General features: G+C 45.0%; 1 protein-coding gene across 1 annotated transcript in view; it reads left to right on the plus strand.

Moving 5' to 3' along the window:
- Window positions 1-25861, plus strand: part of COL4A1 (collagen type IV alpha 1 chain) — a 138591-nt gene that overhangs the window by 36614 nt on the left and 76116 nt on the right. The window contains exon 2 of the mRNA XM_041731386.1: window positions 23781-23840. Within this exon, the coding sequence (XP_041587320.1) occupies window positions 23781-23840 (60 nt within the window). The remainder of the gene's footprint in view (window positions 1-23780; window positions 23841-25861) is intronic.

Genomic DNA, 25861 nt, shown 5'->3' on the forward strand with positions numbered 1-25861 from the left:
CACAGAGCCTTCCTCACCGGCACCTCACTTTGCTTGGCCGTGCCAGTGTTCCTGCACACATGGGTTATTCAGGACATAGTAGGAGAAAAGGAAAGTGACACAGTGAAAGGGCCTCCCGGAGCTGGGATCCCTTATTCCCTAGCCCATCTGGCCCTGGCACCAGCGGCCCCGTTAGTGCACAGCCCCAGAGGACAGCCCCAGCAAAGTGCTGTTTCAGAACAGTTTCCTTCTAGAAATGAATGAACTTTTGCATTTAAGACTTAATTTATGGAATTTCCATCTCTTGATTCATTCAGAAAAGTGAGGAACGACCTCATCCCTTAGAAGACGTTGCTAGAATCGTTGACCTCTCTCTCCTCCCTGGCTCTGTCCCTCCCAGGCATTTGGGTTGGGACACGTTTGTGTTAGATGAGCGGAGATAATTGCCTCAGCCTCAGCGGAGACCGAGAAGCATGGGCAGTTGGTGCAGTCACCTCCCAGGAACAGAGTCAGGGATTCTCCTCGGAATGGCAAACGTGTCACTGAGGGCAAACATTTGTGGTTCGCAGCTCTTTAATGGTTTTCAATGTTCCTCCATGGATGAGGACCAGAGTCTGTGCCTCAGCCTCAGAAATGAATTAATCCAGACTCATGAGAATTGTGGCTTTAATGCCAATGCGGAGCTCATGTGGAATTCCTGATGGGGAGAGGGTGGGGGCCACATTCACCAGGATTCTGTTGGGAAAGTCATCTTAGAGAGCAAACTGGGAATACAGCTGCTGCATGGACATTGCTGCCAAGCAGTATTAGGGATGAGGATGTTCTGAACTTTGTCTTTTGATACAAATTTTACAGATGTCTTGGCTCTGAAAAAACTTCTGCCCTACTTTTTTTTTTAAAAACAATATAAAAATTTAACTGTTTAATTTTGGATTTTAGATTTATAACTAGGAATTTAGTTTTACTAATCATCACATAGATAGCCCAAACTTGTCTTTCTTTGCAGTTTATAAAGCAACCGTAATAAGCATTTGCGAGAAATGATCTGTGAAATAATACACCAGTTCAACTATTAAGTTTACATTTTCACTAAATATGCAATCGATGAGAATTTTATTATCCCACACAACAGACAAAACTTTTCATTCATTTAAAAAATGACTTCAGTCCCATTTGGATGATCATGAGAATAATCCAGAGTTGCTCATTTTAGTGCAGGCTTCAGAATGGATTTTGAAGGGGCCATGTGCTTCAGTTTCTGTTAATAATCTGCTCTGGGCCCACTGTTGGGCGGGTGGTTCTCCAGCAGTTACTGATGGCACAGTGCTCCCAAATTCTGGATGAACCCAAATTCCAGATTTGGAAGTGCCAGATTGGGGGTGTAATGTCATTGCCGGAGGTCAGAGCTCACCCTGGATTCACGGGAGCTTTTGACTGTCTTTGGCCTAGGTGGTTTCCTCTCTGGTTTAGAGCAGAGGAGGACCCAGCACATTTTCTTTGGCTCCTTCACCAAATGCATGGACATTCTCCTGGAAGGTTTGAAGAGCGTATAGGGTTCAGCTGGCTAACATTACCTATTGGGGAGAAGTTGAACTCATTTGATTCAAGTTCAGATTCACAACTTTGAGTGCAGACTCGAACCTGCCCTTTCCACATCAAGAGTGCCTTCCTGCTGGTGAAGTCTATGGGGTGTGGAGCACGCCTTTGGGCGGGAGGTGTTGATAGACTTTGTGGCGCTTGAAATGAAATATTGATTTTATAACCCAGTCCTTGACAGAGGAGGTATCATGAGGAAGACAGACTCCTCAGGAGGAAATTGTTAGGAAGTGGAAAATTTAGAAGGGCAGTTGATTGGGGCAGCTGGAAATACAGACTCTTAGCCTGGAAATTCCAGGTAGGGGATATTAATTAGCACAGCTGAATCAGAAGACATGTGTTTCCCCTGAAAATGTGTTGTTTATACTTAACTCCCCATTGTGTGAACTCCAGACCCCTGGGGTCAAGTGCCCCATATTTCCTCTTCCTAATACGGTAGCAGGACTAGGGGCCAAGCAGCATCTCAGGGGCAACGGAGCAGTCTTAACCAAATACAGGCTAGGATTCAGAGTGAGAGGAAGAAAGTGGCTTTAAGATCCCATACTGAATGAGATCCCATATTGAATCCCCACATGCAGGAAACTTCTGAAAATTACTTTTGTTTTCTGATCATAAGTACAATCCATTTGCCGACTGGATGGTTTGTCTACCAGTTCCCGGCCGGGGGCGGGGGCAACCCTATTTTGAAGTCCATCAGGATGTGGGCCATCAGGATCATTGGTTGTACAGGTGCTTTTGCAGAGGCAGCTCATCATGAAAAGAGTGAGTCTTACCATGGAGTTAGGTCCCAGTTTGGACCTCAGAGCCTTGACTCTCTGGCTGGGCGATCCATACTGGGTTCTGCAGATCTGTAAACTGAGCACCACTCATGGTTTGGCAACACTGACTGGGAATCTGACAATCTGTTTTCAAAGCCTGGGGAGCACATAGTAGGTGCTCAGAAGACACTGGCCTCCTTCCCCTTCCTCCTCTGATGCGAGCTCATTGCATCCTGTTGAAAGTGCGGTGGAAGAGCACTCGGGGGTCAGAGTAGCACAGGCCCGCCCCGGAATAGCCCTGGTTCCATGTATGTTTTGGAAATTCCCTTCATCGGATTCCCACCTTTTCTTAGCTGGCCTGTAAGCCCACCATCTGGTGGTCCTGAAATGGGTCACGTCCCTGCCAACCTTAGTTAGTCATCTCTGTCCCCAGGGAAGGTTGGCCGTCTGCTCAGACAGCATGCGTGCTGCTGGGAGGTGATGGCCAGGGCCCGGAGGCTACTGTGCCTGTGTCCCCCACGCCAGCCTCTGGTGGCCAATCTCATAGGAAGTGGTGACGCAGTTTCAAATAGTATTTCTCACAGTGATAAGACTCCAGCCAGATGCCAGGGTCCCTGCGCCTGGGACAGATTCTGGATGCACATGAATTCCTTGAGCAATCCTCTGTGGGCAGATTCCCTGGGGAGCCGTGGCCTAGCAGCACTTTCTAGGAGTATTTAAGTCTACATTCATGTCTTCCTTCTTGGTTTGTCAAAGTTGTGCCTTAAATACATTTGGTGGAATTTGAGGAGACACTTGATTTAAAGGCTTGGAGTTCTTGGGCTGCTGGAAATTAAGGAAGAAGTTGTGGGCTTTCTTTCCCTAAACACAACAAATTGGTGGAGTTTCAGAAGAATGTAGCCCCAGTTAAACATGCCAGCAGGCCCCCAAATCTGATAGGTGGAAAGAGAGCAAACATCAACATTTTCTTCCAGAGAATCTAAAATTAGAATGAACAGTGAAGAGCTTGGCTGTGGATTTCCAGTGGAGACAGTGGGTTCTGTGGGAAGACAGGGGTGTGGGGCCCAGTGAGCCAGAGGCACTCATGTGGGGCTCACTGCCATCCCAGGAGGATGGGGTATCTCCTGTGACTATGGGTTCACCAGCCCCAAGGACTGCTGATAGGACATTGACGCCTGGGGGACAGTTAGCCAGGTTTATGGAAACTTTTTTCACTTTTTTTTTTTTTTTTCAGTTGGGGCCAAACATGCATCACACAGAATTTACCACCTTAACCATGTTAAGTGTTCAGTTCAGGGTGGAGTGAACCTGCATCAGAGGAGGAAGCATTGTGCAGCCAGCACCACCTTCCATCTCCAGAACTTTCCATCTCTTCAGACTTGGTACCCGTTAAGCAGAAGGAAGTCAAAGCCTTGTCAGTCTGAGAGGTCCACGTGCTATGCTCATCTCTAGGGTGCCTGGGAAGGAGGGTGTTGTCTTGTATTCTCCGTGCTGGTGCTTGTTTCCATCAGGTGTTAACACTAAGGATGGGGGAGGGGGTCAGTTCTGGGCCAGTCCTCTGTGATCCCAGGCATAGGCGGCGTGCAGAGCCAGGTTGGTCTGCGTGGTGAGGTGCTGGCACCCGAACAACTGGACCCAGCTGCGTATCCCACACACAGAGAAGAAGGTGTCGCCTGGCACGTAGGGTTTCCGCCTCCGGCCCCCCCTGTGCCATGTGTGCCCGCGCACAGTGCTGACCTCTGGTTTCTGTGGCTCTGGGAGGAGCAGAACTAGATTGGAATGACGAGCTTGTTTTGATTTCAAATGGTAGTGTTTTACCACATTCTAAACACATCCGTGAGAATAAACTCTTGTTTTCACCTTTTTTATGAACCAAAAAGTATGAAAACCATTCACAGATGACTGGACAGCGCCTTTCCCCTCCAATTGGCGCTGTGAACGCTTTCGAGGGGGAAACTTGTGTTCTTCCAGTTTCCTGTCTAGTCGACGGAATAAAACAAAAGAGGAAAGATGGACAGTTTGGTTCCTTCAGCTCCTGAGGCTAAAGTAAGATTTCCCATGACATGTTTTGCTCCACCTAGTTTTGTAGACAAGACTTTTTAGAAAAGCATCATTGTTGATGAAACACTTTCAAACGGTTTGTTTTAGATTTGCACAAAGTTCAGAATGAACGTGTCATGTCAGACTGGAAGCTGAGTCACGCAGTCGGTCACTGATGGAACCACCCAATTAGGGTCAGGGAGCTAAGAGCAATATGAAATAATTAAGGCTGGGCGCCTGGGGGAGGAAGGAATGGTGGTTTGTTGAAAGAAAAACAGAGTCTGGAGAGTATTGCCTTAAAAAGGTAAGACAGGAGGCTGGGTAAAGTGCATACGTGAGGATGGACCGTCAGGTGTGGTGCCTGGGACCCCAGGCCGTGCTGGCAGGCACAACGTCACTCTAAGCTTGGATGGTTACAGGGCAGCCCTCTGGCTTGCTCAGCATTGCCAGTTCCTGGGAAACCAGTATTTTGGCTGATTGATCGAGGCTGCATAGGTCCTTCATGTATTTTCCGATTTTAATGCCATGAAATGCTATGAAATACATCTTCCCTGAAACAATACTGAACATCTCCTACTTTTTGGAAAATATTTAATAATTGTAAGGGTTTAGAAAATATGTATTTGGGGAACTGCTGTGGATCAGGTTTCTTTGTATGGTTAAGATTAGCAAAAGGTTAGGAAAATGGAAATCTACAGATTATGCCAGTATCACTTATTAGCTTCTTTATTACCTTACTGTTAATGTCACCTGCTAATCCCAGACCGTGTTTTTAACGGACAGAAGGCTCATGGTTGGGGTACATAGACTGAAGTAAAGAATTCAAAGCGTATGTCATCATCTATAAGTGAAGCTATTGGATTTTGGGTATTTTTATGTGTTGGACAGGAACAAAAGGATGTTAAGCCATAATTCGCACACTGTTGAAACCAGCAGCCTTCTCTCTCATGGGCTGCATGGCTGATGCACGAGGTGGTGGAGGAAATGTGCAGACGGCATACATGTAAGCTTTGAGGAAGCACAGCCCAGACCATCAGGAATTTGTTTTCAGTCTGTGTAAGACAATGGAGAGGAATTTCAGTCTCCAGCCCAATCCAGACGACTCCACTTCATTTAATGGCAAAACCAACTGGCTTTGTTGCATTTCAGAAGTGTATTTCTACATTCTGTGGAAGGACACTGTGAATTGATTATTTTTTTTAAGATTTTATTTATTTATTCATGAGAGAGAGAGAGAGAGAGAGAGAGAGAGAGAGAGAGAGGCAGAGACACAGGCAGAGGGAGAAGCAGGCTCCATGCAGGGAGCCTGATGTGCGACTCGATCCCAGGTCTCCAGGATCACGCCCTGGGCTGAAGGCAGGAGCTAAACCGCTGAGCCACCCGGGCTGCCCCTTGTGAATTGATTAAAAGAGGTTAATAAGACATCTCAGTAATTTGCTCATCAGGAAGGAACATGTCATCAGGAAGGGGCATGCAATGTTCATATTTCTCTGTGAAAACAGGGTCGGGAGCAACCACAGAGTTCACCCTGAAGCACTGATTCACTAGAAGATGTGTCATTGGCCTGGAGACATTGTGATGCACATATTCATCAGGATACTGTTGATTCTTAACGTGATAATAATTTACAACTCGAAATCACTTTGACAATGAGAGAACAGTGGCTTTCTGCATACGTGAGGGACTTGTGTGTTGGGATCCAACAACCAGAAATGAGTAAAGGAGAAGCAACTCAAAAGAATTGGATTCTCACCTGGTATTTTATCTGCAGGTGACAAAGTGGATTGGCATGGAGGCCAGTTTTGCCACTGTGTTGAGTTGAGTCCGGTATTTTAATGCAGAACTCCATGCTGATGCTCTTAAGTGCCAGTTTCACCATCCAGAGGGAAAAACCCAGCGGCTGCCAGTTGGTCATGAATTCGGCTGATTGCATCATATTTTAATGTCCTACAGATTCCAGTTTTTGTGCATTGTTGGTCAGGTTCTCCCTTCGGATATTTTTATGAGCTTTTGGTTTATCCATTTTTAATTTCTCCGTGAACTGGCTCCGCTTGCTGCATCCAGAGCATCTCCCCCACATCCCAGGAGCCGTGTTCCTCCCTCCAGGTCTTCTGCTTCTGCCTCATTAGTTTTCTCCATTGGCTAATGCTTTGTTCTTCCACGTACAGAAATGACAATGGGCTCCTCTCAGAGGGAACCTTTCCTTAGAATTATAGTTTTGAACTGTAGAATTAGTAGTTTATGGCAAGGAGACTCAAGGTTTTCAAAGAAGGGATTAGCTGCCCTCCAGCACATGAAGATGTCCATAGAAATGTGAAAATACCGTTATTAAAAGCACAAGGGTGGTCTTGGTTTCCAATGCGCTACCCCCACACCCCCTGAAAGTATTTGCTTTGAATGGTGTTCACAATCCAGTTTACCCTGACTCAACATGGATTCTTTTTAACTCCGCAAATGAAAACTTTCCTAGAATTTTCTAGATGTTAACATACTTGATAAGCGTGCCTTACGATTTCCACAGATCTCCCTAAGCTTGAGGAGCCAACAGCCTCAAACAGGGGTGGGCCAACTTTTTCTGTAGAGGGCCAGACATAGGGCCGCAACTGGAATACAGATGTGGTGGTTGGGATCCCAGCCGTCATCTTGAAGCTTGAGGGGACTGAGATGAAGGCCATCAAGACAGAAGAGACTTGGCCTCTAAGGATTTTATTGATCAGAGCCACCTCACAGATCTTGGGCTGCCCACCTCTGGAATTTTCTGCAAAAGGGAGAATAAGCATTTTTAAAAGCCACTATTCAGGATCCCTGGATGGCTCAGCAGTTTAGTGCTTGCCTTCAGCCCAGGGCATGGTCCTGGAGTCCCAGGATCGAGTCCCACATCGGGCTCCCTGCATAGAGCCTGCTTCTCCCTCTGCCTGTGTCTCTGCCTCTCTCTTTCTCTCTCTCTGTGTGTGTGTGTGTCTCTCGTGAATAAATAAATAAAATCTTAAAAAAAAAGCATGCCACACTCGATTTCCACAGATCTCCCTAAGCTCTGTTGCACAGTAACTGTTATGAGGAAATAAGTAATGATTACACATGAGAAAACATAGAAATGAGGGCAAAATGTGTATCTTTCCAATGGAAGGATCAGGGAAATAGATTGAGTTCTAGTTTCCATATTTTACTTATTTCATTTTTATAATAAACTATGAATGGTTTAAATCAGCTCAATACTTTACTTAACTCTCACGGAAAAGATAAGGTTTTCTGAAGTCATCACACATCCTGTGGGCTGCGTACATATGTCTGTGGGTTCGCTTGTGTGGTTTCAGTGGGTGCTGGCAAACTGGAGCACTGATTTTTTTTTTTTTCAGTTTGGGAGTAGGATTCTGTTGAGGGAGAGAGTGGGAGGTGTGGTTTGGAAATGATGCCTCTCCACAGAGCAAACATATACAGCTGACCTCAGAGCCATACACGGACCTCTGAGGTGTCTCTGGGCATCGCCTCATGGCCACAGAGTAAATACCAGAGCTTGTCTTTGAGAAACCGCGGCTCTGACCACCAGCACTTTAGCTTTGTCCTGGGGTTTGCCACAACTTCTCTTCTTTCACCATAAGTGCTGTGCTTGTGTGTTTAGGTAGGTCCTCTGAAAGTGCCACTATGGCTGGCAAAGTAGCCGTGTTGGTCTCCCATCTGTTGTGTTCCTTAAAAGCCCACAGACTTGTTGAAGGTTTTAGGTGAGGCCCTGTGAAAACTTGCATGTCACCTGGAAGGATGTCATGGAGAAATCCCCCAGATGCATCCCTGCCTGACCTTCTGTCAGGTGCAGGGAGCGCTGGCTGCACTGCGACGCATCCATTTACCCCACAGGGTTGCTTACCTGAAATTTCTGTTTATGTTGCATTTGAGTTTTCAGACCTCGTTGAAAAGATACAAATAAAGGAATGGTATCCTTAGGGGTGATGTTCCCTCTGGATTTGGAGGATGGAGCTGCAGCATTTTAGACTCGTCGTTTTTATTATAAAGAGTATGAATCTGCATTTGCAAAGTGACTTTGCAAATGAGTCTGAGTGCAGTTGTGAAAATGACTCTGTAGCTCCATTTTGGCTAGGATGGGTCCCAACAGGCCTATTGTTCTAACTTGTGTCCCATATCTCACAAGGAAGGCAAACAGCTATGACTGCTCTATCCTAACAGGACATTTTAGTTTGTCTGTGAAAGGGGAGTAGCAGTAAATTAGCTGATATCATAGCATCACTCTTGTCGGATGCATGCTGTGTGGCTCCATTCTGCCCCCCCAGGAAAGACCGTCTGCCCGTTCCCTTGCTGCTGACGATGTCACCTGGCTTCCCTGTCATGGCACATGGGGTCTGGCTGTGCTGGAGTGTGCAGACCTTCCCCAGGAGGCCGGAAGCCGTGTCTACCACCGTCCTGGTGTGTGCTGCTGGGGTCCAGTCCTCTGGTTGCTCAGAGTTCTTCCATTGCCTCTGAGCTTTCACCTCTGCATGTGGTTCACTCTGCTTCCTCCTGGAATGTCCACTACCACCCGCCCAGGCTCTGCCGTCTTACCTGCATGCTGTTGGCCTGCTGCCTCCATGAAGCCTACCCCGACCAGGCAGTGCTCCTCCGTGAAGCCCATCGCCTTCCTGCTCGCTCGATCAGCCCAGCCCCCAATAATTTCTCCTTCTTCTGTTCTCCAACACACAACAGCCATGTTCCTGACTCATTTAGCTTTGTATGTTTTTCTCCTTCTAACCTGGAATACACTTGCAGGAAGAAGCTGTGCCCTGTGCATGGCCTCGCTTCTCACCGTGGCTGGTATGTGAAGAGCATGCAAGCTTATGTTCATGTCAGTCCCGCTAGGTGGACATTTCATGGGCCACTGGCTGAGATGATGTTTGAGGATCGTCTGTTGGGTCTATATTACTTCCTTCTTGGTAAGGACTACATGATTTCTTGCATCAGGGAATGTGAGTATGATTATGAGTTAAATTAATTTTAGTAAGAAGGTATGAGATAGGGGCATGTGGGTGGTTCAGTGCTTGAGCGTCTCCCTTTGGCTCAGGTGGTGATCCCAGGGTCCTGGGATCGAGTCCTGTATTGGGCTCCCCATGGGGAGCCTGCTTCTCCCTCTGCCCATGTCTCTGCTCTTCTCTGTGTCTCTCATGAATAAATAAATAAAATCTTAAAAAAAAGAAGGTATGAGATACACAGCTTGGCAGAGAATAGAAATCTCACACGAAATTGGTCCAATTGACAGAACCGCCAACCAAGAAAATAAAATCCATTACCACGTCCTGTCATAAAATGAGACATATTCTTTCTAACTTGCTTCCTTCTCCTCATCCACTTCTCTCTCCTCCCCTTTCCCTCCTCTTCCCTTCCCATCCCCCCCTTCCCACCTCCCCTCCCTTCCTTCCACTTCCCAGTGCTCAGATGGGACCACCGTCCTTGCCATCAGGCTCACTGGAGAGCATCCAATTCCCTACTCCACATCAGTGGAATGGCAGCTCCTGTGACCCTCAGTCTCCTACCCCTCCTCTCCCCTCCCCCACCCCTGTGCCCTCTTACTGAGCTCCCTCCATCTGCACACTAACCTCACTGGCTAGCAGGGAGGGAATTTGTTCAGAAATGCCCCCAGTGGCCTATTGGAGAGTGAAGTAGAAGTCCCTTTGCCTGCCATCCAAGGCTCACGTAGCTTGCTTTCCCCACCCGCCCAACGTGCTCTGCCCTGCTACCCTTACTTCCTTATGGCGGTGCTGAAGCCATGGCTGTTCTCCGTGCACCTGATCTTTCCTCTGCTGAGATCAGGTTCACGCCTGAGTGCCTGGTCACCTCCTGGTATGACGGCTCGAGAGCACAGTCCTGTCCAAGCCACTCTTCTCTCCTTGGAAGCCGGAGGACGGTGCCCAGCAGAGCGCGTGCCCGTCAGTCCTTATGGGGAGAGGGCGTATCAGCCTGGGCAGCAGGTGCAGCAGGCCACCGCGGATCCTGAATTCCACAGAAGGGCAGTGCTTACTGTCTTCTTTGTAGAAGGAGAGCATATCCTCAGGACAGAAACAGAGAGTGATGGTGGGGGCAGGGGTAGCGTTTCAAACCAACATCTGAGGAGGTTGGTGATGGTGTTAATCTGAGAAGATATTCGCTGTGATTTAAAATGTTTAATTGTTGCAGGAAAAGTGGTGATCTTGTGGCCACGGGTTTAGTTAAGCTGCACGTTAGTAATACTTGTAGTATTTCGCTGGTCCCTTAGGTCACAAGTCCTTTTTAAGTGTGTTTCAAACTGGGGGGTTCCCCAAAGGATTAGGGCGTGGAGCACGATGGGGTACGCAGAAAGTCGACTCCATCTTTCGATGCTCCAGTAGTGTGAGTCTTGGCGCCCGGGTGCTGGCTCCCTGTCACTTCCCTAGAATGTGTAGAGCCCTCAGGACACCTTCGCGAAGCACTCTTCCACTGGGAAGACTGCTCAGCACAAACCCCTCTTGATAGCTGCCCCGTGGACACGCAGTGTGGTGTTTGACCCCGGCTTGTTTGGAATTTTTATTTATTTAGTTGCCCACATGGGGGGGAGTCGGCAGGAGTGGAAGCAGCCCCATGTGGGCCTGAGCCATCCACTCATTCACACTTGGTCTGGGTACCCTGAGTGACTTATCTTCTGCCCGCTGGGTGATGGTAGGTGAGTGCCTTTTCTGGGTCATGAAAGGAAAAGTTTCCTAAGTTCACTAAGCGTTCTTCTGATTTCAAATGTAGAGCCTGTTAGGCATTTTTCTGAAGCTGTAGTGCCGGGAAGGTGCTGGGGCAGGTGCAGGGGGTGAGGGCGGGAGTGGCCTCAGCTGGAGCTCCTCCTCTCACCTCAGCCGTCCATCCATCCATCCATCCTCCTGCGGAGAGGGGTGGTGCTGTTGCCACAGTAGTTGGAAGGTAATGTGTTAGTGTGATGTTGCCAACATGGTGACACAAGGTGTGGAGGAAACGATGTGAATCTGGGATTCAGATTCAGGGTGAGCGTGAGAGACAGGCAGCAGCATGGTCCAGGGGTTCTCAGAAAGCACATAGCACTTCAACTTTAGAACACGCTTCTGAATTAAATGAAGCTCTGAGCCTGCACGTACAGTAGATTAAGCTACATTGTGTTTATGACCAGGGATTAATAAAGAAGACCGGTTACAGCCAGTTGTCAGAAACTTATGTCTTCCAGGAAATGTGTTCTCACTTGAAGATAGCAATTAGAGATTCACGGATTGGTGTCAGAGTTACTGGCGTATAGGAGTGAACACAGAAGTTAGGAACAGGGGACGCCTGGGTGGCTCAGTGGTTGAGTGTCTACCTTTGGTTCAGGTTGTGATCCAGGGGTCCTGGGATCGAGTCCCGCATCGGGCTCCTGCAGGGAGCCTGCTTCTCCCTCTATATCCCTGCCTCTCTGTGTCTCTCATGAATAAATAAATAAAATCTTAAAAAAAAGTTAGAAACAAGAGACCGTGGTTCTGCAGGGAGTCATCTACTTAGGCTCAGGCTACGTGGCCAAGACCTCAAGATCTGGCTCCCTACCTCAGGAGTGTGCAGTCTCACTTGTCACCTTCCCACCTGGCACATGTGCCTGCCTCCTGACCAGTGTCCCATGACAGCTCTCCCTCATTCTGCTTTCTTCCTAGGAGAGTACATCTCCCCTGTAACTTCCTTTTGCAGTGTGTTTTCTTGGCTTTGTCCTGACGACTGGTGGTCTCTTCTGTGGTTCGGTGCTCGTTCCACACCCCTGGCTGAGCGCCTCTTTGCTCTGCTTCATTTTGTGTCTGCCTCCTTCTTTACAGTAACACTTCCTCCCCATGTCCCGCCTTCCCCCAGCAGGCCAGCATCCATCGGACCTGCTCTGCAGATCCCTGTGTACTTGGACAGAGCGCAGGGCTCCCTCCTCTGCGTCTGTGGGACACCGCTCACTTCTGTTGTAGGAGGCATTACCTCGTGACCTCTCACTTGCTCCTCCTGCTGGCTCACATGCTCAACGCTGCACTCTCGGCATCAGGGGCATGCCTGGCCTGCATCAGGTGCACAGCAGGTGCTCACCTACCATCACCCACCCGGCAGAAGATAAGTCACTCGGGGTACCGAGACCAAGTGTGAATGAGTGGATGGCTCAGGCCCACATGGGGCTGCTTCCACTCCTCCTGACTCCCTGCCGTGTGGGCAAGTCCTGGGGTGCAGAAGGCAGAAATGAAGGCAGATATCTGACAGGCTGTGGCCAGACAGGGATGTGGAAGCAGTAAAGTCTGGGTTGGGTTGTACTTTGGAGCCATAGAGAGAGGAAAGACGAAAAACAAAAATAACCAGGATTGCTTTGTGGAGTCCAACCCAAAAGAGGCTTGCACATTTTTCCAAAGTTGGAGAAAATAGACCAACTTTTTTTTTTTCCTTCCTGCCTGGCTGGCTAAAATGTGCTGTTCTTTAAAGAGTGGCTGGAAAAGCATCTCTGCTTGTGGCACTGAGGAGCATCCGAGGAGGCCGCTGGGTGTGGAGGGGCCCCCAGAGGGGAAGGAGAGGCTGCGGTGGCAGGTGGGACGCCCAATGCACAGAGGGTTCCGGGAACTTGTGGAGGCCAAGGATTTTATTGTGGAAGGTTTCCCCTCTGAAATTGGGAAATGTGTTTCATCTGGGGCTAAAGAGCCCCTGCGTCCATGCCTTCTCCCAGGCCAGCTTCTTACTCTGGAAGAACATTTGGGGAGCGATTCAATGGGAGGGCCCTGGGGTTGGACACATGCCCAGATCGACTCCCAAGCACTCGTGCATCAGACAGGAAGTGGGCAGCACCAGGGGAGCCCCTGGCCTCCCCATGGTCCCTTCCAGCCTCACTCCACCCATGCGGCCCACCAACTCATTTCACACAGAGACATCTGAGCCACTGTCACGGGGCAGCTAATTATAGTCACATCTGCTTGCAGCTGGACAAGACAGTGACCTGGAGGTGAAGTGGCGGCCTCAGCCGTTCCCTCTGGCCCATTCCGTTCCCCAAGCAGGGACATTGAACGTCCGCCCCCACCAAGTGAGGGGAAAGGGCAGAAGAGTCATGAAAACGAGTCCACCCAAATTAGGCAGTGGGTGCAAGGAGACCATGCTGCCAGGCAGGCGGGCCCTGGGATAGACACCCTCATTTCCTGGGCACATGTGGTTTGCGGGGAGCCCCCTGCGGGCCCGCAGGCTCTGGCCCTGCCGCCCACAGACCGCACTTAGTCAGAGATGCTCATGTGCCCAGTTTCTCAAAGGTTTCATGCTAATTTGTTTTCTTGCCAAGAATGTATCAACACTTGTGGTTGTTTTCAAATGAGAACAGAAATATTTTTTTAAGTCCAGAGAGTAGTAAGGATATTTGGTTTCCATGTTTTCCATGACTGAATGGAAGAGAAATGTTATTTTATTTAGCTCAATTCTCCTTTCCATTGGATTAAAGGTGAAGAATTAGTTTCACATCTCTAACATTTATCAATATAAGACAATGATAATATTAACTAAGTAAACACAGACAAAAGCCCATGGATGGTAGGCTCCTTGGAGATTAATCATCCTTACACCCATGATGCCAAGTGTAGTTTAGGAAGTTCAAAAATGCTGCACAAATGTAAGCTTTTAAGAAGTTATTATTTGTATTGTAACATCTGGCCTCTATTTTGCTCTCTGTTTTGCTAATAATTTTTAAATTCACTGCACACTTACTGGGGGGTACATTTTATTGAAGAAATGTGTAAAACTATAGGGACACAGTTCAGTGCATCTTGCACAAACAGAACACACCAACCAAGCAGAAGCCTGGACCTCCTGCCCCCTGCACCCTTTTCCCCTCACAAACAGCCCCCAAGGGTAGCCAATCAACAGTTTTCAGCTTTGCATAAACAGAGTCACCCAGCTTGGGCTGCTGTGGCTGGCTTTGGTTTGCTCAGTCAGTATTGTGTGTGTGAGACTCAACCACGTTGTGGCCGCCTTTACTCAAAGTGTGCAGAGGGCTCCGCTCTGTGAATGCACCGTTGTGGATCTGTCTGTTCCTCTGTGTGCCATTTGGGCCACTGTGTGTAGTGTTGCTAGGAACCTTCTTGAAGATGCTTTATTTTATTTTATTATTTTATTTTATTGTATTGTATTTTATTTTATTTTATTTTATTTTATTTATTATTTTCTTGGGGTACAACAAAGTGCAAAATTGGTAAGTTCACAGCTCAGTGAGTTTTTGCAGATGGAACCACCCATCCATGTAACCACCCCTGTTGTCAAGCAGAGACCGGTACCCAGAAACTTCTCTCCCACCCCCTTATTAGTCAATGCCACCCTTCTGGCTTCTTTCACCCTGGATAATGACACCTGTTCTTGGAGTCAGTGCAGTGGGACCAGACAGTGGGTGTTTTTCAGCTTTAAGTTTTAAGATCCTCTTTCAGGGCGGTCCTCTCCGGGTAATGGGGTGTGGAGGTGTGGAGAGCCATTTTGCAGAACCTCATGGCAGTAAGCACACAGTTAAAATAAGAATTACCAAAAATAGCATGTACCAGTTAAAACCACAAACAGGATGGAAGTTAGGAAATTTTAATATTAATCATATTCTGTATTTCTTTATGATGTTTTAAAAAATATTTTCCTAAGACTCCAAGTCAATATTCTTTCTACTACAGCTTTTTAAACTTTTAAAATGATTTTATTTATTTGAGAGAAAGAGCACAGAGGGAGAAGCAGACTCCCCACTGTGCAGGGATCCTGACATTGGACTCGATCCCAGGACCCTGGGATCATGACCTGAGCCTAAGGCAGATGCTTCACCAACTGAGCCCCCCAGGTGCTCTTTTTGATGTTTTAACATCCAGAAAGAATGTGACATCATGGATGGTGCTTTTCTTTGGGTGGTTATTTTTGATTTACCACATCAACACTTCTCAGGTAATAAAATAAAATGAAAAACAATAGAATTGGAGAGATCAAATTCTTGTGGCATGTGATACAGAAACACGGTGTTTAAATAGAATGGTCTCAGTGGTGACAGTGCATGAGGGTGTCTCCCATGATATCCCTGTGATGCACATGCACACACACACACCTGTGGGGCGCACAGCAGGTGTGGAATTGGCCAGGAAAGCCACGTGTGTATGCTCAGCTCCCAAGTTGCTCCCCAGTGGTTGTCCAGCGTCTGTCCCAATTGTCAGACCCATGGGGGGAAGCACACCTGAAAGCTCCACTTTTAGTTTCCATGCCTTTGTAATTTCTACCCAAGTACTGAAACACATTCCTTTGTCTCCACATATTTCTTTAGTTGAATAATTATTCCAAAGATTCCCTGAAGAAGTCCTACAACCAGGAAGAAAATTGGGATGGTAAGATCACCAGAAAACTATTTTGACATTTTGCACAGCATGGGGAATGTACAAAGGAATTTGAAAGATAAGCTATTTAGACTTGGCAGATCTCCACATGTCCCTATTTGGTGGGATGTGAAACACATAAAAATTGTTAAAGCGGTGATGTTAAAGGTCTACCTTCCATCAGAAGCAGGAAAAATGTCAGAAAATTGTGGACTTCACTGTTAAACTCATTCCAAATATGCCTTTCTAGAGAAGATATGTCGCTGTTAGCAAATTAGCATAACAGAGCGTCTGTATGGGCTTGTGCTCTGTCTCTATCTCTGTCTCTCTCACTCCCACACACCCACACCCTCTTGTACACCCACGCATGCACACGCACGCAGAGTAACACCACGCTTGGCATCCTTTGGATAAGTAAAAAGCGCTCTCTAAACAGAATTAGCCAGCCTTCCCCCTTCCTGCATTCCCCCATGGAGCTCACTTTAATGTTGAGAAGAGCTCCCTGTTGGTCTGAAGATCAGAGGAAGGCCGGAAATAGGCTTCATTTCAAGCTACAGTCCCTGACCTCTATCATTCCTCTTCCTTCTTTGGCACTAGTTCTGCATATCATCAATCTTTGGGAATTTTTAGAGCTTAATATACTTTGTAGCATTCATGCTGATGGTTTGACTCTCTGGAAATCTCTAATTGGGGCATGGAAGAAAATGTCTATAAAATTAATTATTTCATCACGTCCTCAAAAGTACAAAGAGACTCCCAACAGACTAGAAAAGATATTTGTTTTAGGGGTCACTTTGTTATACTTTATGCATTCCTTTCAAATTGTATTATTAGTTTTAATTTAAAGTGGCTATAGAAGTTGTGTGTGGGCATGTGCCTCTTCACTGAGAGCTAAGGTATCTTTCTCTGTTCTGCTTCTGTTGGAGGTAGCGTCTTATATGCTCGTGGTAGGTTATTGGCTGTAGGGCCTGCTGGGAAGAGGCGAGAATGACTGTCAAGAGTGACATGGTTTTTGTTAGGTTGTTCTTCACCGTTGGGGATATAGATGTGATGTCTGTGCCGCCCGAGAGCTGTCTGGGGCTCTCTTCTCCCCATGATCTGGGTGACCTCTCTAGTGTTGACCATGGATAGCCCACTTCTACAAGAGAGACCAAGCCTCACAACTTTCTGACCTTTGGGGTCTTCAGCCACATACCCATTTTCAAAGTGCAGGATGTCTTTTTGACCAGCTTCCTCAGCTAGGACCTTTTGGTTTAAGAATGTGCTGCTCGGGAAGAAAGCACAGACTTTGCTTTGGGAACTTGGAGCTAATTGACTTGATGCTTGCACTCCAGTGAGGGAAAAGGCAGGAGAACGAAGTATGAGCAATTCATACAATGTACAAATTCTTCCCGTTCTAGAATCTGGAACAGCTGGATGGGCACTAGTTGTTGGGGCCCAATATGTTCCAGATGCTGGGAAAAGTGAGCAGCCCTCGTAAACTCCCTTAGATGTGTGGCCAGTAGGGAGCTGCTTGAGTCTGTGAGACCCTGCACATCTTTTGATTTTGCTGAGAGGTCCAGATGCAAAATGTAATTTCTTAGGAAATCTTGGGATTTGTGACATGGTCTTTAACACGTGAGGTCACCAATTAAATTTTGAATCTGATATGGTTCATTTGCCTTTTACACTTAGTAATTCATGGCAGAGAGTTGACATGTGCATAACATAAGGCTCTTAGTTTAATTAGCTATTTCAAGATCGTGCATTATACCTGCTTGAAGAGGGATCCTTATTCTTTTTAACAGTGTACCCTTGAATCACAACCAAAATACTTCTGTGTACCAGGGTGATATCCAGCATGGGCCATTATATGACAGCAATGCTAAGGACCAGAATAGTTTAAATACTTTAGAATAGATTTTAGGGCTCCAGGCTGGCTCAGTTGGAGGAACATGTGACCCTTGATTTCGGGGTCGTGAGTTCAAGTCTCATGTTGGGTGTAGAGATTACTTAAATAAATAGAAACTTTTTTTTTAAACTCCATCTTTTTTAAAAAAATTTTTTTAATTTATTTATGATAGTCACAGAGAGAGAGAGAGAGAGAGAGAGAGAGAGAGAGAGGCAGAGACACAGGCAGAGGGAGAAGCAGGCTCCATGCACCAGGAGCCCGACATGGGATTCGATCCCGGGTCTCCAGGATTGCGCCCTGGGCCAAAGGCAGGCACTAAACCGCTGCGCCACCCAGGGATCCCATAAATAGAAACTTTTAAAGCAAAAGAGATCTTTTTAGCAAAGTAAACATGCATCTTATGATTTTTGTTAGTCTAAAAATTAATTTTTTTTATAAGACCATTTACGTAAAATGCTGGGCCACCCAGAATGTGAAACGAAAATCATGGTCTAAAAATGCCCTGAGTTCTGAAAAGCTGACCATAATTTAGGAGTTATTAGAATGATCAATTCTTTGGAATTGTCTTTTAGAGCCAGAATTGCTAATAAAATTTCCCACAAAAATAAAACAGATAAGGAGCCATGAATGTCTTTTGCCTGAGATTTTTTTTTTTTTAAATTTTGCTTGATGTACAGTATAAGCTGGTGGGGGGGGGGGCAGGATGAGGATCTTTTATTCCTATAATAAAGGCTCTGGTCCTTTATTTCTCATCTCAGATTACTCCGAAAGTTTACCGTGACCTGCAGCCTTGCCCAAGATAAAACTGGCTATTGGTTATGGACACACACAGGGTGTGTTTCTGTAGCAAAGGCACAAGAAGCAACTTGACCGCAGCATCGACAGCCATGGCCCTGTAACCTCTTATCTGGTGTCCCTTGCAATGAAACCATTTGCTGAGAGCTTAAGGGAACAGTTCCAGGAAATTCATTTTTATAACTTCCCTCAAATTGAATGGAGATAAGCTTCTGAGATTTTATCAGCATTTTAGAAGAGAACCCAGAATCACCAAACAGCCATTTTGAACTTCAGTTAGGTGATACTATGCTTACTCTGAAGAAACCGTATTGACCTGTAAAGTAGAAAAGCCCATCCTGCTTCAGGCTGTTCTTGGGTTTTGGCCAACTAAGCCTGGTGATAGGTGGCCAAATAGTGGGCCACCAGATAAATAAATTAGTCTCTTTCCTACCAGATAAATGAGTCTTAGCCTTGTTGAGTTTTTCTTCTGGCATCTGTAGGAGTGGGATGGGGTTTAGAAGAGTTTAAAGAGCAGAGGCATGTTCCTAAGCCTGGCTCAGGAGCAGGAGGAGAGCTGTGGGCTGGGTCGGTGTGGGGAAGGCTGACCTGGATGCCCAGTGACTGAGACACCTCTCCTGCTGGGATTTCCTGGTCTGGGGGCCCACCCAGCAGCACTGGGAGCCCCCCCCCCCAACTTCCCTGGCCAGGCTCACAGCCGGCACATGGTCTCCTCTCTGGAGTGTTCATCCACGGTGCTGTTAGTGAGGCAGTCATCTGTTGGGAGCTACCTACCCGTGTTCCTGGATTGTTGTGTACACCTGTTACTTAAGGTTGGTGAAACGGCTGCCAGTGCCTCTAGCAGCAGACCACCAGTGGCCGGGTAGCCTCTGCTCTGTTTCCTCTGTTCTGAGATGCCCATTTATTAATGGTTGAACAACTCTAAAGTTCCTGTATATCTTCACAGTTGAGGATGAATCATTGTTTCATCAGTGCTCTACTTTATTTCCCAATGCAAGTCTTATAGCTTCTGCTGTGTCAGAGGAAATACGGTCCATATCAAGCCTGGTTGTGACTCTGGACTGGCCCCAAGTGCTCTCAGGGTCCCAGGTGTGTGTGTGGGGTGTACAAGTATTGGCTGTGAGGAGCATGGGACAGGTGTTGCCATAGAGGTGTGGCACCCACCCTTGTGGGAGCCCCGGGTGGGGCGCAGGCAGCCCTAAGGTGGGGCTGAGGCAGGAGGTGGTGATACTGTGGGACATGTCTCATGGGTCTCTGAGTTCTTGGCTGTGGGCGTTTTGGCTGAACCTTCTGGAGCACAGGCTTAAGATTTTGACCTCTCATTGGAAGATTCTGAGTGGTCACCAAAACCCAGGTCGTGAAGCAAAACTGTGCACATGGCTTCATTTAGAATGTTAGGAGGTTGTGAGATTGCATGCTGAAAGTTGCCCCAAATGTGAGCCAAGGAAAGAAGCAGACCCATTATCTCTGGAGCCTGTTTGGACTGTTGTCAATTGTCCCCATTTCCAAAATATAAAATTAATAACAGCTTACTGTCTTGGAGGCGCTAGTTCAGATTTCACTTTATGAAATAAATATCTCCAGATGCAGTTGTTTTAGGCAGAGGATCTCCATGGCAACGGGGCAAAGCCTTGAGTATATTGTTTAAAAAAATAGACTTCACATGATCACAGTACTATTCATAGTATTGTCTTATGTTTGAGAAGCTCTTACGCTTGAAGCAAAATTTAAATACACATTTCGTCCTAGACCTAAGACACAGCCTCTAATAAAGCTTATTAACTAAACTTTTTCTTGTCACATGTCCTTAGATTCTGTCTACAACACCTGCGTCTATCTTGGTTTAAAGGTTGGGTTTGGGGATCCCTGGGTGGTGCAGCGGTTTGGCGCCTGCCTTTGGCCCAGGGCGCGATCCTGGAGACCCGGGATCGAATCCCACATCGGGCTCCTGGTGCATGGAGCCTGCTTCTTCCTCTGCCTGTGTCTCTGCCTCTCTCTCTCTCTCTCTGTGTGACTATCATAAATAAATAAAAATTAGTTGGGTTTGACTAAGAAAATTACAAATGTAGGTAGGCACCATCATACTTTTATCTTTTAACGTGTTGGCAGTTTTACATAATGAAAGTTGGTGTCAACCTTGTCTTGGCATGTTATATTGAAGTTGGTTTCAACCTTGTCTTAGCATATTATATTGAACCTCCAAAGTCAGATTTCAGTCTGTAAAATGGGATGGTAACACTTACTTCAAAATGACAGCTGATCAAACAACATGGTAGGTGATTGTAACAACTGGTGAGCTTTTCTAACACATTAGTTTCCTTCCTCTCCAGATATTTTTTTTTACAGGATGCTACTTGATTTATTTTATTTATTTTCTTCATAATGATAAATGCAATTCTAAGTCCCCACCCCCCACCCACCTTAATTCGGTGACCATTAGTGTGTTCTCTATAGTTGAGAGTCTGTTTTTTGGGTTGTCTCTTGCCTTTTTTTCCTTTGCTTGTTTGTTTTGTACCTTAAATTCCACATATGAATGAAATCATATGGTATTTGTCTTTCTCTGACTGACTTATTTCACTTTACATTATGCTTCCTAGTTCCATCTATGTTGTTCCAAATGACAAGATTTCATTCTTTTTAATGTCTAAGTGCTATTCCATTGTATGTATATACCACGTCTTCTTTATCCATTCATCTATCAGTGACACTGAGGCTGCTTCCATAGTTTGGCTATTGTAAATAATGATGCAAACAGGAGTGTGTATCCTTTTGAATTAGAGTTTTTGTATTCTTTTGGATAAATACCCAGAAGTGCGATTGGTTGGTTATGGGGTAGTTCTATTTTAACTTTCTGAGGACCCTCCATACTGTCTTCTAAAGTTGGCACCCTACCAACAGTGCGTGAAGGTTACTTTTTCTCCACATCTTCCCAAAGCCTTTTGTTTCTTGTGTTTTGATTTTAGCCATTCTGACAGGTGTGAAGTGATATCTCATTATTGTTTTGATTTGTCTTTCCCTGATGATAAGTGGTACTGAGCATCTTTACATATGTCTTTGGCCATCTGGAAGTCTTTCTGTTCATGTCTTCCACCCATTTTTTAATTGGGTTATTTGTTTTTTGGGTGTTGAGTTGTATCAGTTCTTTATATATTTTGGATACTAACCCTTTATCGGAAATGTCATTTGCAAATATCTTCTCCCATTCGGTAGACTGCCTTTTAGTTTTATTGACTGTTTCCTCCATTGTGCAGAAGTTTTTTATTTTCATTAAGTCCCAGTAGTTTATTTTTGCTTTTGTTTCACTTGCTTAAGGAAACATATCTAGAAAGATGTTGCTATGATCAATGTCAGAGAACTGTCTGCCTGTGCTCTCTACTAGGATTTTTATGGTTTCAGGTCTCACCTTTAGGTCCTTAATCCATTTTGAGTTTATTTTTGTGTATGGTGTAGGAAAGTGTGGTCTAGTTTCATTCTTTTGCATTTGGCTGTCCAGTTTTCCCAACATCATTTGTTAAATAGATTTTTTCCCATTATATATTCATTTCTCCTTTGTCAAAGAATAATTGACCATATAATTGTGGGTTTATTTCTAGGCTTTCTATTCTATTCCATTGGCCTATGTGTCTATTTGTATACCATACTGTTTTGATTACTACTGCTTTGTAATATAACTTGAAGTCTGGAATTGTGATACCTCCAGTTGGTTTTTCTTTTTTTTTTTTAAAGATTTTATTTATTATTCATGATAGACACAGAGAGAGAGAGAGAGAGAGGCAGAGACATAGGCAGAGGGAGAAGCAGGCTTCATGCAGGGAGCCCGATGTGGGACTCGATCCTGGGACTCCAGGATCATGCCCTGAGCCAAAGGTAGACACTTAACCGCTGAGCCACCAAGGCGTCCCTAGTTTCTTTTTTGTTTTGTTTTTTGTTTTTCAATATTGCTTTGGTTATTTGTGGTCTTTTGTTAGTTACATCTAAATTTTAGAATTGTTTGTTCTAGTTCTGTGAAAAATGCTGTTGGTATTTTGATAGGGATTGCATTGAATGTATAGATTGCTTTGGGTAGTATGGGTGTTTTAACAGTATTTCTTTTTCCAATCCATGAGCATGTCTTTCCATTTCTTGTGTCATTTTGAATTTCTTTCATTAGTGGTTCCCCCCCCCCCCCTTTCTTCAGTGTTTACAGTTTTCGGAGTATAGATCTTTCACCTCTTTGGTTAAGCTTATTCAGAGATACAGTATTGTTTTTAGCATAATTTGAAGTTAATTTTAAGTGAGATTGTTTTCTTAGTTTTCTTCTGCTGCTTCATTATTGGTGTATAGGAATTCAACAAAAAAAAAAAAAAGGAATTCAACAGATTTCTATAAATTGATTTTTGTATCCTGGGACTTCACTGAATTCATTTATTGGTTCTAGTAGTTTTTTGGTGGAGTCTTTAAGATTTCCTATATATAGTATCATGTCATCTGCAAATAGAGTTTTATTTCTTCCTTAGCAATTTGGATGTTTTTATTTCTTTACATTATCTGATTGTTGTGGCTAGGGATTTCGGTACCATGTTTAATAAAAGTGGTGAGAGTGAACATCTTTGTCTTCTTCCTGACCGTGGGGGTAAAGCTCTCAGTTTGATATTGGCCTATTGAATATGATATTGGCTGTGGGTTTTCCATATATGGTATTTATTATGTTGAGGTATGGTCCCTCTAGATCTACTGTGCAGAGTTTTTATCATGAATGGATGTTGTACTTTGTCAAATGCTTTTCTGCAGCTGTTGAAATGATCATATGGTTTTCATCTTTTCTCTTGTTGATGTGATATATCATGTGGATTGATTTGCAAGTATTAAACCACCCTCTCATCCTGAGAACAAATCCCACTGATTGTGGTAAATGATTTTTTAAAAAATGTATTGTTGGATTTGGTTTTCTAATATTTTGTTGAGATTTTTGCATCCATGTTCATTATGGATGTTGGTCTATAGTTCTCTCTCTCTCTTTTTTTTTTTTGAGATGTATTTATGTGGTTTTGGTATCAGGGTGATGCTGGCCTCATAGAATGAATTTGAAAATTCCTAAGTCACAAACATAGGTTTGCAAATATGGGTGATGTCCTGTTAAAATCATCCCTGGGGAGGCAATTTCAAAAAGTAAAAATGATAGCCTTCACTTTGTGGACCAAGTAATGCTTCAATTTTCTCTACTCCAGGCTTGCTGTTTCATTTCTTAGGGCAAGAGAGGTATGTGATAACCCCGTTAGAGCAAATCCAGATCTCATGTTTTAAGGTCATGCTCAAAATAACGGGGTAGGACGTTTCCCATAAATAGGTGAAGATGCTAAAATCATTTCAATTCAAAAGTGACCTCAATTTGCAAGAGTTCTCCTATTTAAAGACGTTTTCTCTTCCTTCCAGGGTGGTTGTGCTGGCTCTGGATGTGGGAAGTGTGACTGCCATGGAGTGAAAGGACAGAAGGTAAGTGGCCAAAGCTTACGTCATAACAGTTCATTTTGGATTGCCACCAATATGGAAGTCATTAAAAACTATATTAAACCTAACCAAATAATCAGCAATTCGTGTTAAAGCCTTATTACTATTTTAATAATTTCCCCAGAATGAAGCAAAATCAGGCTGAACATGGTGTCTATGAAATCTCAATAGCAGTTCCCCAAAGACTGATAATTAGCAGCAATTAATGTAGAAAAAGGGATTTGATTTATTTCCATTTTTGACTCAAGAAAGGAAGGGTTCATTGGCAGAAAATCTGCTGGGCCATTAGTATTCTTTTGAACCCATGTCTAAAGACAAAACTTAGCATTTTTCTCAAAAAAGAGAAAGTTTCTATGGCACCTGAGGGCCTTTATTCAAATTAGTATAGTTAACCAATTTTTAATTTATAACACATTTGTCCAGATTTACTTACAAAAATAGTAAATATTTATTGTTCCCCAAATGTAAAATTAAAATATCTTTTTTTCTAAGTAAGTGCTCCGACCTCCCATTTGAGAATCACAGATCTGGATAAATCATTTTCTCTGGAGGGCGTCGATCTGTGCATGTTAGTTGTTGTGAGAGAGGGTGCCTGCTTGGTTTTCCCCAGGGACAGTGAAGAATCGTGAAATTGTCTGGGGTGGCCCTGGAAACTAGGTGTGACAGTGAGAGGAATGGCCAGTCAGCTTGTGACAGGTGGGGGCCTGAGGCAGGGGAAGGCAGGGGAGAGCCCTGGTCTCCAGGCACAGAGGGTGTCAGCTGGCCAGGATGCCCCTTCTCTTGCTCATGGCCTGCTGGAGGCTTACTGGGTCAGACTCACACTCTTGAAACCAGCAATTTTGTATGGAAAATGGTTTTGCTTCTTTTTAGCCACTTGCTAAAGTACCAACATTATTTTTTAAAAAGATATGTTCATAGTTGGTGACATCAGTATTACCTGGATAGTTTTGGAATAAATGCAGTATGTGAAAATATATTTATAGCTTTCATTATCAACCATATCAACTGCAATTCACCTTCATATTCTGTGCATATTCTGTGCATTTTTCTGGCTAGTTCCAGTGTGCTTTCATAAGTGTTATTTTATGGTAGAGGCAAGTATGTTCATAACAAAGAATCTTTTTTTTTTCTTTTTGGTCTAACTTGAATTATACACATAGGCACACTGAACTAACAAAGAGATTCTTAAAACTATAAAAAGTAGAACTTTCCTGTGTTAACAAATGGGAATTGAAGGGCTGTATCAACATTGTTGTGTTTTTCTTGTAACTTAAAGCATTAGGGGTTGGAAGGCTGGCAGTTGTGCTCACTCTCAATGAGAACAGGGTCCATTCCAAAGACTTTCAGGATTCCCTCCTACCCCCCCTTGCCCCATCCAGCAGCTGCAGACCCTGGTGGCACACTCCCATGGGTCTGGTTTTTCAGACTTCCTATTCTGTACATATACTCTCTAGCCTGATTTATTTTCATTTTTACCAAAATTCCACCTATTAATATGTAACCAGGTAGATTTATCTAGGTGAAGCTTTCCAGGTTTTTTTGGCTGAGTTTTCCATGACTTGAGGATAGCTAGTGAACCAACACTTTAGTTCAAAGTTCATTAAACATCATTAAAAGAGGCAGGGCCATGTCTAAGTCATGGACAGCATCTACACCCAACCCCACAGGGAAAGGGTCTTGAAACATTTCTTGTCAAAATTGAGCATTGAGGGTATGCTCAGGGGAGTCCAGGTCTGTGTTTATCTTGACAAGGAGACGTGCAGTAGGGCCAGTCTCCCTCTTGGGTGCTGGAAGGTTTAGGGGAAGAAGTGTTGAGGGTGAAGACCTGCCATTAGACTGTGCTCCCTCCTTGTGATGAGGGCTCAGGCCAGCCTGGCAGTGTGACCAATCCACCTGAGCTTTGAAATTAGAAAGCCCCAGCACTCCTGTTGGGGTTGGGTGGACAGAGTAGAATTCTACTCTCCCCCTTGCTAAGCCTCCAAATTTCCCAGCAAGTGGATCAGACA

The sequence above is a fragment of the Vulpes lagopus genome, chromosome 16 (genome assembly GCF_018345385.1).
Source record: "Vulpes lagopus strain Blue_001 chromosome 16, ASM1834538v1, whole genome shotgun sequence".
Lineage (NCBI taxonomy): Eukaryota > Metazoa > Chordata > Mammalia > Carnivora > Canidae > Vulpes > Vulpes lagopus.